Source organism: Drosophila subobscura, chromosome J, assembly GCF_008121235.1.
Source record: "Drosophila subobscura isolate 14011-0131.10 chromosome J, UCBerk_Dsub_1.0, whole genome shotgun sequence".
Lineage (NCBI taxonomy): Eukaryota > Metazoa > Arthropoda > Insecta > Diptera > Drosophilidae > Drosophila > Drosophila subobscura.
Genome location: NC_048532.1, coordinates 8,026,674 through 8,040,635, shown reverse-complemented (window position 1 = coordinate 8,040,635; position 13,962 = coordinate 8,026,674). Strand labels below are relative to the sequence as shown.

The 13,962-nt window shown below is 48.5% G+C and overlaps 2 protein-coding genes and 1 long non-coding RNA gene across 8 annotated transcripts; 2 read left to right on the top strand and 1 right to left on the bottom strand.

Annotated features, from left to right (window-relative positions):
* Positions 1 to 277: 277 nt before the first annotated feature.
* LOC117895433 (F-box/WD repeat-containing protein 7) lies at positions 278 to 8,132 on the top strand. 4 transcript variants are annotated; one of them, XM_034803087.1, is made up of 9 exons: positions 278 to 433; positions 2,202 to 2,793; positions 2,839 to 3,654; positions 3,810 to 5,684; positions 5,748 to 5,929; positions 5,992 to 6,217; positions 6,280 to 6,490; positions 6,556 to 6,727; positions 6,798 to 8,132. In XM_034803087.1, exons 2-9 carry the CDS (start codon positions 2,278 to 2,280, stop codon positions 6,907 to 6,909), a joined length of 4,110 nt encoding a protein of 1,369 aa, XP_034658978.1. In that variant the 5' UTR covers positions 278 to 433; positions 2,202 to 2,277; the 3' UTR covers positions 6,910 to 8,132. The 4 variants fall into 4 exon arrangements, with proteins under 4 accessions (XP_034658978.1, XP_034658976.1, XP_034658974.1 ...); XM_034803085.1 differs by having other exon boundaries at positions 2,836 to 3,654; XM_034803083.1 differs by having other exon boundaries at positions 2,202 to 3,654.
* Positions 8,133 to 8,388: 256 nt separating this feature from the next.
* LOC117895434 (kinesin-like protein KIF23) lies at positions 8,389 to 11,869 on the bottom strand. The gene is made up of 6 exons (XM_034803088.1): positions 11,731 to 11,869; positions 10,918 to 11,670; positions 10,309 to 10,858; positions 9,922 to 10,243; positions 9,310 to 9,857; positions 8,389 to 9,243 (listed from the first exon to the last, which is right to left on the bottom strand). The coding sequence occupies exons 1-6, from the start codon at positions 11,739 to 11,741 to the stop codon at positions 8,770 to 8,772; spliced, it is 2,658 nt and encodes an 885-aa protein (XP_034658979.1). The 5' UTR covers positions 11,742 to 11,869; the 3' UTR covers positions 8,389 to 8,769.
* A 587-nt stretch (positions 11,870 to 12,456) lies between these two features.
* Positions 12,457 to 13,340, top strand: LOC117893876. Of its 3 annotated transcripts, XR_004648826.1 has the most exons (4): positions 12,457 to 12,588; positions 12,671 to 12,747; positions 12,817 to 13,081; positions 13,143 to 13,340. It is a non-coding gene; the product is annotated as an uncharacterized LOC117893876 (long non-coding RNA). The 3 variants fall into 3 exon arrangements; XR_004648825.1 differs by having other exon boundaries at positions 12,457 to 12,747; XR_004648824.1 differs by having other exon boundaries at positions 12,457 to 12,762.
* Positions 13,341 to 13,962: the final 622 nt, after the last annotated feature.

Here is a 13,962-nt window from a genome sequence, read left to right as displayed (position 1 = left end):
ACTTTGCTAAATGTCTAACTGCAAATGGGCGTATGACATTAGACTTAGCTGACAATTCAGAGATTGCACGAGTGACACAACGATAAATTAGTTCTGAAGTCCGTGCTTATCCCAATCTCACTCACACTGCATGCTATTTATGGCTGGTCCCACTCTTCAATTTAAGTGCAGTCCAATACAACTGCAGCCAGGCAGTTAGCAAAGTGTCATACGGCCGTAACGACTCCATCGATAGTAATTTCACGCGATACCTGTGCTGTCTTCAAGATGATGGTTTCGTATATCGATAATTAATAAAAGGCAGGCTCGAGTCATTAGTTTTTTTCGTCTGTCCAAGTAAAATTTATGTTTCTAAAAATTAAATAAACAAAGTAAGGTTTAAACGGTACCACTCCAGAGTCTACAGTACTCCCCGGAGCAACGGCACAAAGAAGTATGTGGAAATTCAATTAAACGTGTGCCCCGTGGAACTGTATGTGCGTGCGTGCGTGTGTGTGAGTGGGCTAAACGCAAAAAACTTTGAGCGGATGGAATAGTTAAATAATTTAACCAAATTGCAACTGTTTGCCTTGGGTATGTTGCACAGAGTCAATTCGCTTTGCAGAACATTTTAAAAGCAAATTATAGAAGGGATAACGCAGCAAACTTTTCTCGTGGATGTCGTGACATTTGCTCTGTATGCGTATGTGTCTGTGTGTCTGTGTGTACAACAATGTTCACATTTTTCTTTTGTTGTTTGCTCCACGAATTATGGGGCTGGCTGGCTCGCTCTCCTCCATCACCATCGCTGCAGTGCAGGTGCAGAAAAGTGGGGTTAGGGCCAAGAACTGAGAATGAAATGCAGCGGAAACTCTTAAATGGGCTAACTAAACATTTCATATATCGTAACTACTGGTCTATTATCTTCTAACTTATTTACATGCATGTATGAAATACATGTGTATGTGCGTTTTTAGGGAGCAATGTGACGACTCCTCCCGTGTCTAAAAAATTCTTTGGGCGCATCGTGCTGCGGTATTGGCTATCCTGCGGCACAGGTAAATGTAAGGCAGACTGTATGAATACGGCGTGAAAGCAGAGACCCCGAAGACCCTAAGCAACGTTTTTTTGGGGGGAGGTCAACAGCCAAACGCCGAAGGGTGGGAAGAGAAAGAAGGAAAATATATTCCCGAGAATACCTCTGCACATCTGATCTGTTGTCTGTTGTGGCGAGTGATGCAACAGCAGGAGCGCTGCTGAAAATTCCTTTGTGATCGCCCCTTTTGTTCGCTGCGGATGCTGATGCTGCCTTGCAATGTCTGCGCACCCTGCCCCTGCCCTGCCCATCTCCACTGGCAGCAGAGATCCCTTTTTCTACACGCTTTTGTGAGTGTGTATGTGAATGTGTGCCTCGTTTGTGTGCGATCGGTCTTTGGTTGGTTCCCTAGCTGCTCCCTGGTGATGATGCTGTGTGACAGACAAGGCACGAGATACACGAAACGACGATCTGCTTGCTCTCCCCAAGCCAGTCCCAGGCGGAGGGAAAAGATAGCGGCTTGAATTGCAAGGTGTACGTGATGTTGTTGTTGTTGTCGCTGCTGCTTCTGCTGTGTATCTTTGCTGCTGCTGCTGCTTCTTCTTCTTACGTCCGTTACTTCTGGCTCTCTCGCCATCTCTTCTCCACAATACCTTTTTGCTGCCGCCTGCCCTGCCGCTTGCCTACCTGCCTCTTACTGTACTGTGTATATGTGTATGCGTGCGAGCGTGTGTGTGTGTATGTGAGTGTCTTCTTTTTGTTGTAATACCCGTTTCGTCTTCTTTTTCCCATTCTACTTCGCGCCGTTTTAGCCTCTTCCGCCGATCCCCGATCCGATGCACTTTTGTGATTTCCTTTTTCGAGTTTTAACGACAACGTCGTCGGCGGCAGCGGCTGCCTTAAACAATTTTTCCCACTGCTTTTCATTTCTCTCCGTTTTTTTTTTTTTTTTTTTTTTCGTGTTGCGTGGGAATTTTCAGAGTTCTCCCCGAGCACAAAGGATGAGCATTGAAATTGATCAAATATACGTGTATTATAAGAGTGTCTATAAATTTCAGTAGGAAGTGGAACTAAAAGGTATCAAAATGGATGGCAAATCTAGGCTGAAGCATACTACTCCTTTTCTCTGTTCCCCTCATACCCTGATATGGAATGCATTCCTTAATGATCATCGTTCTCTTTGCAGGAGGTAAAGGCAGCGAACTGGTGAACTGGTAAAGCGCGCTGCCCCGTTTCGTTTTGGATGCTCGTCAAGTATTATTATGGAACAAGGATGTCCTCCAGCTGTTAGCGGGAATTCCTGGACCAGTGCAGAGGAGGAGTGTACGGTCAGCGGCCAGCTCATTGAACTGAAGAGTCAGGCGGCGGCAGCGACGGCGACGGCAACTACCAGCCAGGAAGCAGGAGCAAAAACAGCACAATCAGCTGTATCAGCATTTTTATCTATGTCAACTCTGAGGGAGGATGTGGAGGACGTGTGTGTGTCGTCGAACTCTCAGCATGGCTTTGCCGTAGTGCTGGATGATGAGTCCAGCACCTCCGGGGTGCTGGAGACCTTTGAGATTAGCTCTTCCAACTCACTGCCCACCAGCACGAGGCCAGCATCTACCGTTGGCGTGGTGGTGGCCGTGGATGATAGCTCATCCACAGACACCATTAACGACGATGACCATCCCTCCTCCGAGCACAGTCATGGGGGCTTCTTCAATGATAGTGAGGAGCCGCCGATTGTCTGCCTTATAAACGACGATGATGATGATGATGAAGAGGAGGAGGAGGACGTCGAGGAAGTGGAGGCAGATGTGGAGGATTTGGACGAAGAAGATGAAGAGGAGCTGATCGAGGATTATGATGATGTGGAGGACATTGTGGCTGGCATCGACTGTCCAAACACATCACAAATGGCCCTGCCCGACGGCACCATCATGGCCGCCGATGGCTCCAAAATATTCCTCGAGACACCCGTCGTAGAGGAGGCTCTGCCGCATCCCCATCCCGATGGGACCGATGTACCGTCAGAGTTCGGCGATCAGGTCGGAAAACCAAAGCGCCTGAGCGACGAATTTATGCTTAATGAGGATCAGGTGGAAGACCAGCACCAGGAAGCACATCCACATGGAAGAGGAACCAAGTCTGAGCCAGGCAACTCCGACGACAGCCGGCCGGAGGCAGACGATGCCGCCACATCCACATCACTCCATGACAGGCTGATGTCAGTGCGGCTGAAGCAGATGAGTCTCACCGCCAACGCCACGTCGAATCCCTCGCCAGCCGCATCGGCCACATCTGCCGCATCGGGTGGGGCGCAAGAGGAGGCCTCTGCATCCACATCCAGCTGCAGCTCCAACTCCAACTGCAACACCCAGCCCCTGTCCAAGGCGGACATCCAGTCGATGGATCTGATAGAGCGGCGCGACTTTGAGACAGAGCAGCGTCTCACTGGTGGCATCATTCTGCGCACCAGCTCCCTGCTGAGTCGGAACAAATTGAATCTAAGTCTGATCAAGTCCATGGGTGGCGGAGGGACAGCAGCAGGACCCGGAGCAAATGCCAGCGGAAGCGGCGGAGTCATCAGCAGCAGCAGCAGCGATGATTGGCCCAGCGGCAGCAACGGACGAACCGTCTCTTCGGACAGCAAGGTGAGTAATTTATCAATCAACATGGAAAGCCCCGAAAACAAGCAGTCGTAAAACTGTCAGTCTTGTAAATAGAGAGAGATCTCTAGAGATTATTCATTCCAAAGAGCATTCCTTCGAATATAATAACTCAATAAATTCATTTCCCATCCGTTCAGTGTACGTACAAGGATCTATCGACGACCCCCACGAGCAGCCGCAAGTATACCAACAGTCGGCTGAGCAAGTCCACTGCCAAACTGAATCTAGGATCCACCCTGGGCACATCCTCAACAGTGGGTGCAGCAGCGTCCAGCAGCTGCAGCCAGAGCACCAGATCCAGCACCATGCCGCTGTCGCAGTCATCAGAAGCGGCGGGTGCGGGCTCAGGCACCAGTTGTACGGGAGCTGCTCGAACGGATGTGTTCACCAATACCAATTCGAATGATGCTCCATCCACATCCACATCCACTTTGAGCTGTCAGGAGCAGGAGGAGAAACCTAGTGCATCATCATCCGCCCAGTCCATCTCCTTCAGCTCTGTGGGCTCGCAGACTTCTCAGGATGGCGGCCGCACATACGCTTTACACTCCACATCATCATCCGGATCGGCGTGTTCCGGATCGGCCGTTGCCGATGATGCCCAGGCCTCGACGTCCACGTCAGCATCCTCCTCCTCGACATCGAGCAGCACAACGCGACGTGAGTACGCAGCCCCAGCAAAGGCGGCGCGCCAAGTGAACGCCAGTGCCCAGACACAGGAACGTCTATTCGCGCGCCTACCGGGTTGCGGCGGCGTGGCCGGTGTAGCAAAAACATCGGGCGGTGCTGCAGCTCATGCGTTGGTCACACGTCAAAGACGCAATGGCTCCAACGATGTCATAGTCCTGGAGGTTGTGGTCGAAGAGGGCGCCGCGGGTGCAGCTGGAGCCAACAGCAGCAACAACAATGTCGTGGATGGTGGTCTGATCGAACCGGGAGATGGCGACGAGTCGTGGTTCAACTGCGATGAGGAGAACAACTCGGACTTGGAGGAGATTTGTACGTGCCAGAATGGCAACAGTGGCTACAGCAGCGGCAGCAACGGCAGCCTCAGCGAGCCCTACGACATGGAACCAGTGGAGTACGACGAGCCCATCTCCTTGTCCACATCCTCCTCGGCCATTGGCGACGGCGGCTCCTCCACCGCATTCACCAATACCGGAACATTGATTTCTCAACAGCGCAAGCGCAAATACAACGAAGTGCGCATTCTCGAGGGCTGTGAGTATTCCATGGCCATCTCGGCCAGCGGCGGTATTGGCGGTGCTGGCTTTGGAGTCGGCGATAATAGCCGCAAGCGTATTGCCTACGATTTTGCATCCACTCCACGCTCGTCGTCACAGCACTTGGGCCCCACAGCGGTGCTGTCGCTTACGCCATCGCTGGTGTCCAACGCCAGCACCACGACACCGATTGGGCGTCGTACACCGCGCGGTGTGTCCGCCCGTGACAATCCGCCGCCAGAGCTGCAGCACTGGCTGCAGCAGTTCCAGCGCTGGTCCCATGTGGAGCGTCTGCTGGCTGTCGATCGTCTGATTGACCATTGCGATCCGTCGCAGGTGCGTCACATGATGAAGGTGATCGAGCCACAGTTCCAGCGGGACTTTATTTCGCTGCTGCCCCGGGAGATAGCCCTGCTGGTGTTGTCCTATCTGGAGCCGAAGGATCTGCTGCGTGCTGCCCAGACGTGTCGCAGTTGGCGCTTCCTCTGCGACGACAATCTGCTGTGGAAGGAAAAGTGCCGCAAGAGCCAGATCCAGACGGAATCGCGCAGCGACCGACCAAAACGGGGACGCGATGGCAACATGCCGCCCATCTCTTCGCCATGGAAGGCCGCCTATATGCGGCAGCACATTATCGAGATGAACTGGCGCTCGCGACCCGTGCGCAAGCCGAAGGTGCTGAAGGGCCACGACGATCACGTCATCACATGCCTGCAGTTCTCTGGCAATCGTATTGTGTCCGGCTCCGATGACAACACCCTCAAGGTGTGGTCTGCAGTCAATGGAAAGGTAAGTGAATCTGGATCTATGAATGCTCTCTGAGCTCTGGTCTGAAGTGATCTCTTTGTTTAGTGCCTACGCACACTGGTGGGCCACACTGGTGGTGTTTGGTCGTCGCAAATGTCTGGTAACATCATCATCTCGGGCAGTACGGATCGCACGTTGAAGGTTTGGGATATGGACAGCGGTGCCTGTGTACACACACTCCAGGGGCACACGTCCACTGTGCGATGCATGCATCTGCATGGCAATAAGTAAGTGGAAGCAGCAATCGAAGCTCTGGAGCTCGTTACTAATCACCGTTTCGTCTCTCCAGGGTGGTCAGTGGCTCTCGAGATGCCACCTTGCGGGTCTGGGACATCGAGTTGGGCTCCTGTCTGCATGTCCTTGTTGGCCATCTGGCTGCTGTGCGTTGTGTACAATACGATGGAAAGCTTATTGTGTCCGGAGCGTACGATTACATGGTCAAGATCTGGCATCCAGAGCGGCAGGAGTGTCTGCACACGCTGCAGGGGCACACAAATCGCGTTTACTCACTGCAGGTACTAAAATAGAGATACCCATCGATGAGCATGATCTTATTATACTCTGGTTTCCCCTTTAGTTCGATGGTGTCCATGTGGTGTCGGGCTCACTGGACACGTCCATTCGTGTGTGGGATGCGGAAACGGGCAATTGCAAGCACACTCTGATGGGCCATCAGAGCCTGACGTCGGGCATGGAGCTGCGCCAGAACATACTCGTCTCTGGCAATGCCGACTCCACTGTCAAAGTGTGGGACATCACAACTGGACAATGTCTGCAAACGCTGTCGGGTATGGGACATGGCTGAGCATCTTAAGAATCCCTGCTAATTCTGCTTTCAATTTGCATTCCAAAGGTCCCAACAAGCATCAGTCTGCGGTCACCTGCCTGCAATTCAATTCACGATTTGTGGTCACCAGCTCGGACGATGGCACTGTCAAATTGTGGGACGTGAAGACGGGCGATTTTATACGCAACCTCGTGGCTTTGGATTCGGGTGGCTCTGGTGGTGTTGTGTGGAGGATTAGGTAAGCGCTATAATAATTTTATTTAGAGGAAAGAGTGGGATCTAACGCTCTGATGCTGTAATGATTTCAGGGCAAATGATACAAAGCTGATTTGTGCGGTTGGCTCACGCAATGGGACAGAGGAAACGAAGCTTATGGTCCTGGACTTTGATGTGGAGGGCGCTTGTGTCAAGTGTTCATAGGAGCCACTCAATCGGCTGCAGCTGCAGCGAACACGTCTGCTGATCCGCATTGGTATGGGTAGCAGCGTCTTCAATCGAGATTTCACTCATGCAACAAACAACAAAACAGTTGAAGCCACAATTTACACACAACCCCAAAAACAACAATCATGCAAACATCAGAGGTACACATACAGCGGATGGGTGAATCCGTAACGTAACTTAATGTAACGTAATGTAAATGTTAACGCTTGCCTTGCCAACAAAAATGCAGCTGCTAACATATATCCACACATGCACACACCACACTCATGCACCACACACATACACGAAAATATTGTGAGAGAGCGAGAGACGCGCCAGATGGGCGTAGTTTTTTCAGAGGTGGGGAGGGGGTGTGGCTGTGAGGAGTAGAGTGGAGAGGAGAGTGTGTCTTGTTAATAATTTGTTTCTTTAATTAACGTTGCTTTATAGCCAAAATTCGTTTTCCACCGTAGAATAATTTTTTGCTCCTTAGTTTTTATTACGATTATATACATACATAGCATACAAACATACTTATAGTTATATAGAGATCGAGAAACAGCATACATACGAGTATATTAGTTAGTTGTCGGTCTGAAGAAGTGCGTCTGGAAAAGAATATTATAATATTACGTATTACGAAATTTTAAGCATACAATTACAGTTAACAGTTTACAGCTACAGAAGAGAAATATTTTTGAGTTGAGGCCCTGAAAGAGAGAGAAAGGCGAAGGTTTCGTTTATGAAAAACACACAGCTTTATATTGATTAAATTGGTATTTGTTTAATTTGAATTTAAAGATGATTAATGATTATGATGAACGATGTATATGTTAATATTTGCACTTGATTTGAGATTGAGTTTTCGTGCCGTTTATGCCGATTATGTTACAAATTTAGTTGTGGTTCCCGTTTTTTGTTTTAACTGTACCCCACGTAGTACCACGTGTGTCCATGTATCCATGTTGTAATTATTTAATTGGGTTTGATTCGACTCGACTCGATTCGATTCGACACCACACCACCATCCCATTGGGGCTGATTCCAAATTCCATGTGGGTGCGGGGAGTGCGCCTTCATTTGATTTTGACTAAAATTCCTCATTGCCAGGAACCTGCCACAATTGCCGTATATATATATATAGCGTTAAGAAGAAAAGTCATCCCGTTAGTAGTCTCGTGAAGAGCAGCTCACACCCACACACACACACATACACACAACACAAACGCTGACACTTATACACACCACATGCATGCATACGTACATACATACATACATGAAATCATCAAGCGAAAAACATATATTTTAATTATAGACTGATTTATTAGTAATTGAAATTAATCTACAAATATGTATGTGTAAAACGGTACCGTATGTATTTCAATAAATTTATCGGTTTAAGCATTGAATAAACGCAGGAATAACAATAAAAACAAAAAATAATAGTTAATACCATCATAGACATCTGTATGTGTATTGTACATATTTGCTTCTGATTGCTACTTTATTAGTTCACATAATAATCAAGGGGCAGGGGCGGATATGTACTAATGCAAGAAAAATATTGAATACTTTGCAGTAAAACTATTTATTATTATAAACCTATAAATGGACGTTGTGTTCGCACTCCTCCCATGGCCATAGGCCACTCTCGAGATGTTGGAGATGCTTTACTCAGTTGCGAGGTTACGAATTCATCGATGTGTGGAATATTTATACAGATTATTTACTTGGATATCATTTCAAAAAACAAATCACTTCATTCTCGATTCAACTTTAAGGACGTGTAAACTTTAATTGTATGTTACGTTAACTAGAAAAATAATCTAAATGGAAAATCAACTTCAGAACAGCGCTCTAGATCTTTGTCTTCTTGCTACTGTGCCCCTCGATGCCGAGGTTGCAACGCGAGGCCACATCCTGGACGGAGGTGACCGTGCTGGGCAGGGCGCTGATAACGCCCATAGCCGACATCGTGCCATTGCTGGGACGCTTTCGCGTTGGTGAATGGACGGGTGACTTCTGCTTGAGGCACTCCACGTCGTTGAACACCACCTGTGCACCGCCGCCACAGGTGGGTATCACATTGCCCTTGTACAGCTTCGTCTCCACATCACCGTCTGTGTCGGCCTCCTGTGAGACAAGGCAGTATTTGTTGGCGCCGTGTTCGGTCAGCGTCTTCATGTCCGTCAGCTTGGTAACCGACTTGCGATTCTTCAGAAAGGGCTGCATAATAGTGCCGAGTGGCACGGGATTGGCTGCACGATGCTCCAGCCATTTGTCGCCAGCAGAACGCGAGCGTCGATGTCGGTTGTTGGCAGCTGCCACGCCCTGGATGGATGGATGGAGAGACATTAGATTACAACTGACAGAGCAGAAGGACAAGCACTGGCTTACATGTCGAGGCGTGGCATAGATGTCTGTTCGCGTGGCAGGCACAGATGACTCGGTTCGAGCTGTGAATGGGCCGCGATCCTTGTCGTTGAGCAAATCCTCCGAGCTCTGCGAACGCGGCATGCTCGGCAGATCCTCAGACTGTAGAATATTCGAAACCAATCGCAGTTTCTCGTCCTTGATGCGCATACGTTCGTGCAGTTTCTCCCGTTGTTGGCGGAGCTTTATCTCCAGCTCCCGCTTGTTCTTGTCCGACTCCACTGCCATTTTGGAGCTGAACTTTTTCTTCTGCTTCTCCTTCTCGTGCTCCTTTTGGGTAAGGAGGTTCTCCTTCTCATTGAGCTTGAATGTCAGCTCCTCGATCTGCCTGTCCCGCTTACTCAGCGTATTGTTCAGCACATCGATGGAGCTCTCATGGATTCGCACCTTCTTTTCCAAGGCGGAGCTGCGGTCACGCTCCTGCTTGTAGACGGCCTTCAGGGAAGCTAGCTCCGTCCGCAGCTGCAAGTTTTCTCGGTCCAAGTTCATCAGCATCTGACGGAAATTGTCGCCTACAAGTAAACAAAATGAATTAGAAGGAATGCCTTTTATAGAAGTGGAAGCTGTACGACTAACATTTGATATCCAAATTTCCGCGCAGCCTCTTTCGCTTCTCAATGCGCTGCTCCAGGTAACGCATGAGCTCCTGGATCTTGACCTCTGCCTCAGGGCTGTCCATTTGGTAGCTGGGAAAATCGGGTCCCAGACTGTAGACCAAGCCCACATCCACTTCCAGGTCCTTGGCCTCGGGAATGCCCAGCTCGTTCAGATTGTTGACTGCAATCTTGAACAGCTTGTTGGCCTTGCGGCGGCCTGGTGTCAGTCCCAGGTCCATTTTCATGGGCGTGGCCCGTGCTATTTGCACTTCCTGAGTCATCTCTGCAAACTTCATAACTTGCTGCAATGTAAATAGGGAAATTTTGAGCAACAGGGGAAGACAGAGTAGCCGTAGCCAGCTCCTACCATATTCTCGTCATAGTCCTCCATTCTTGGATTGATGCAGACGATCATGGAGACCTGGCCCTCGCCGTCAAAGTAATTCTTAAACATGTGCGTGATCTTCGAGTCACGGTAGGGTATCTTCTTTGGGGCAAAGCCATTGCTGGCTGCCTGCTGATTCTCGCGCAGATACTCGAGGCATGTGCGCAGCGTCATCAGTGAATTGTTGATGTTTCCAGCCTCGCGAAGCCGCACCCCAGTGTTCTTGGTGCGCGAGGAGCGCTCACTGCCGGCCAGATCGACCAGGGACAGCTGGCTGACTGTGATGTTATGCCTGTCCTGGACAACATTCTCCCCCTGGCTGTCGGTGGGCGCTTGGACGAGCCGTATGTTGAACACCGAGTGGCTGCGACTGGACTCGGCATTCAGGACCGTGTGGCCCATGCGCTTTTTCTTTTGTCCCATTTGAAAGATGTCTAAGGCATCCTCCACCGTTTTCACCTCCACCTCGGTGACGCCATGGACGAACATGTGATGTTGGGCATCCTCGCGAATGATTTTGCTTTGCAAAGTCCTGCAAATAGATGATTACTTACTGGCACACTCCAAGGATAGGATATCCCAGCCACTTACTTCTGTATGCCCGAGTCCTCCAGGAGATCATACACACTGTTGTTGTATATTTCTATGTAGGTGACAAACACCGAATACATGTTGTCCTCGTCGAGGCCCAGTAGTGGCGTTGGCTCCACCGACGCTTGCGAGGCTATCTCCGGATCCGAGTCCTTGTTTCGGTAGGCAAAGCGACCGGAGCCGGCAAAGCGCAGATTCATCTCTTGCTGCCTCTCCAGCAGTGCATCCTCTTCGGACAGAATTTCGAAGCCATTCAGCTTGTCCGGCTTGAAGACAAATTTTTTGGCCTGAAAATCGGATATGGTGCGAAATAGCACATCCAGGCAGCGGGGCATTATGCCGCGATGCCTCAGGTTGCCAGTCATTGTGTACGTCTTGCCGCTGCCCGTGACGCCATAGGTGAACAGCAAACTGTTCCGTCCACGCACTAGGTTCTCGACCAGTGGCTGTGCCACGGACGCGAACACATCCTGCTGCGTGGCATCCGACTGAAAGACGTGCTTGAATATGTACTGTATCTCGCGCTGGGCGCCGTTTTGTTTGTGGTGCTGCAGCAGCTGATCCTGCGGATTCAGTGCAATTGTCGTGGAGTTCTTCACCCGCAGAGAGGTTAGGTCCGCATCCGATTGGAGTGGGCGGACGCGGCAGAACACATTTACCGGATCCTTTGCCTTTTCCGCAGTGTCCCGACGTTGTTTCTCTGTCGTTTGATGCACTCGCGGTGTCTTAGCGACGCGCATCGGCGTTCGTGATCTGCAAGTCGATTACCCATGAATTATCCTGCACACTTTTCAGCTCTCACATTCTACTTACACTGCCTTCATTTTAAAGTAATTATATTCCACTCAATTATTCTCCGACGCTCTGTGTTTTTCACAAATTGGTTTTTTTTTCGATCGTTAGCTTCAAATTTCAAGCGCCAAGCGACGCCACGCTTACTTTGTCGGTATGTTTTGTTCAGTGTGACCGCGGAATTGCCGATAAAATATACCGACAGACCCTCGGAAATATGCCGAATATACCCTTTCATTTTCAAAATATACTGTAAATATACCGTTAATATAAAATCTCTTTGGATCTTCTGTTTAATATTACCAGCTGAATAGGACTCTCAGCATTAAAACTGTAATTTTACTTCATCATGTAATTCTCCTCAAGATTGGCTGATTTTCAAGACTAATGGTCCTTGCGCCTATTTCCTTAAAACACATTGTCAATTTTCATGGCAACGGGCTTTTGTCAGATATAAAAAACATACTCGATATGTGTTTTTATTATCGATGTTTAATTATTCGTTTTGAACTTTTTAGTTTTAATCTAGCCAATCTTGTGGATAATTGATTGATAAAACGGATAAAATTATAGTTTTGGTGCGAAGACTCTTACCTAGCTAGTAATATAAAATAAAACATCAAAATCGAAGAAAATAATTTAAGATGTACGGTATATTTACAGTATATTTTGAAAATGCAAGTGTATATTTCGGTTTATTTCCGAGGGTCTGTCGGTATATTTGATCGATAATTCCGCGGTCACACTGAAGCAAAGGCACATGTACAAAATTTAATTAAAGAAATAGTTAAATTAAGCATTTGAAGCATTTAAAACCTTAGTAAATAGCCATGGCTGAAGCCGCAACAAGTGAAATGCTGTACGAGTACAAGGCGGCAGGTACTAAACATCCGGGTACAGAGCCCTCCATGTGGCGTCTGTTGCATCGTTTGGATGATCAGATCAACAAATATATTTATAGATGGCGAGATATAGGACGATGATGTGCCAGACGAGGATAAGCAACCACTCATTGATCCCTCGCGACACGCAGAGAAAGTGAGTATACCAGCGGTACGCATCGATATAATTGATGGGCAGACTTGTATGTGTTTTCTTCCTCCACAGTTTGCCCAATGATGAAGCTATCAGCAATGTGAAGACATCCCTTGGATATCGAGCCCTTGGCTGCTCCTGAGCAAAGAATATTCCACAAGAATACCATGGTGAGGTGCTACGGCCGAGCTGGGCTGAAAAAATCAGTTCGTACTGCTGCTACATGATCCTCTACTGCACCATGCTTGCCTCGGTCAAGACAGACAGTGAACGCCAGCGGAAACGCGAAAGATGAGAGAATAAGGCACTCGCAAATATTCTGCAGTAGCGGGAATGGGTGAGTCTATTGCTTGCCAGCTGCTCTTTTTTACATGGTCTTGTTTTGTGTGTGTTTTCAGGAAATCAAATCCGATTTCGTTATCATGGAGCTGAAGGATGAGGATCTTGCAGCTCTCCAAACACAAATTGGCCGATGTGGTAGCGGTGTCGTACCCCAACATTGAGCTCAACTTTTTGGTGGTCCAGCGGGAGCGTGAACGCTCCGTCATTGCAACCATCCTTCCGAAGATTTGGTCGCAGGATGTACATAGATAAAATCCCACATTTTCAAAATGTATTATAAAGTTTTTGTTACAAATAAAAGTATAGCATACTTTCAAGCTGCTCAGATAACATTTTAAAATATATGAAGTATCTTTTGGGGGCTGCTTTTATGCTAAAAAGTATTGCATACTTTCAAGGTGAACATATCCCAATTACAAAATTGCGTAAAACAGCCGTATCCTGAAGTCCTTGAGGTCCTTGATGGTTTCAAACGTCACAGGAGACTCTTCCGCTCACGAGGAGTCATGCCATGTCCTGATCCGACAGGAAACAGCCGAGTTGTGGCGTTGTAGGGACAATACTTAAAAACAACAGGAAAAGGACATTATCCTTTATGTCCTTGCATCCGAAAGGACTGAAAACAATCCGAGGCATCGTCCCGATCACGATTAGGCGTGGTATGTCCTGATCCGACAGGACACAGCCAAGCTATGCCATTATAGGGATTACATTTAAAAACATCTTTAAAATGCCATTATCCTTAAGGTCCTTGCATCCGAAAGGATTGAAAACGTTAAAGGACATTCGCCTGATCACGAGGAGGTGTGGCATGTCCTGAGCGGACCCCAAATTAAGGAGAAAACAACAAAAAATGTCCCGTGGAACTCCGATATG

Excerpts from the sequence above, each read along its gene's own strand:
- LOC117895433 (XM_034803083.1), top strand. The coding sequence starts at position 2,278 with ATGGAACAAGGATGTCCTCCAGCTGTTAGCGGGAATTCCTGGACCAGT. Across the intron at positions 5,930-5,991 it reads ATGCATCTGCATGGCAATAA|GGTGGTCAGTGGCTCTCGAG; the intron begins GTAAGTGGAAGC and ends TCGTCTCTCCAG. Across the intron at positions 6,218-6,279 it reads ATCGCGTTTACTCACTGCAG|TTCGATGGTGTCCATGTGGT; the intron begins GTACTAAAATAG and ends TTTCCCCTTTAG.
- LOC117895434 (XM_034803088.1), bottom strand. Across the intron at positions 10,859-10,917 it reads GAGGACTCGGGCATACAGAA|GACTTTGCAAAGCAAAATCA; the intron begins GTAAGTGGCTGG and ends ATCTATTTGCAG. Across the intron at positions 10,244-10,308 it reads AGGACTATGACGAGAATATG|CAAGTTATGAAGTTTGCAGA; the intron begins GTAGGAGCTGGC and ends TTTACATTGCAG.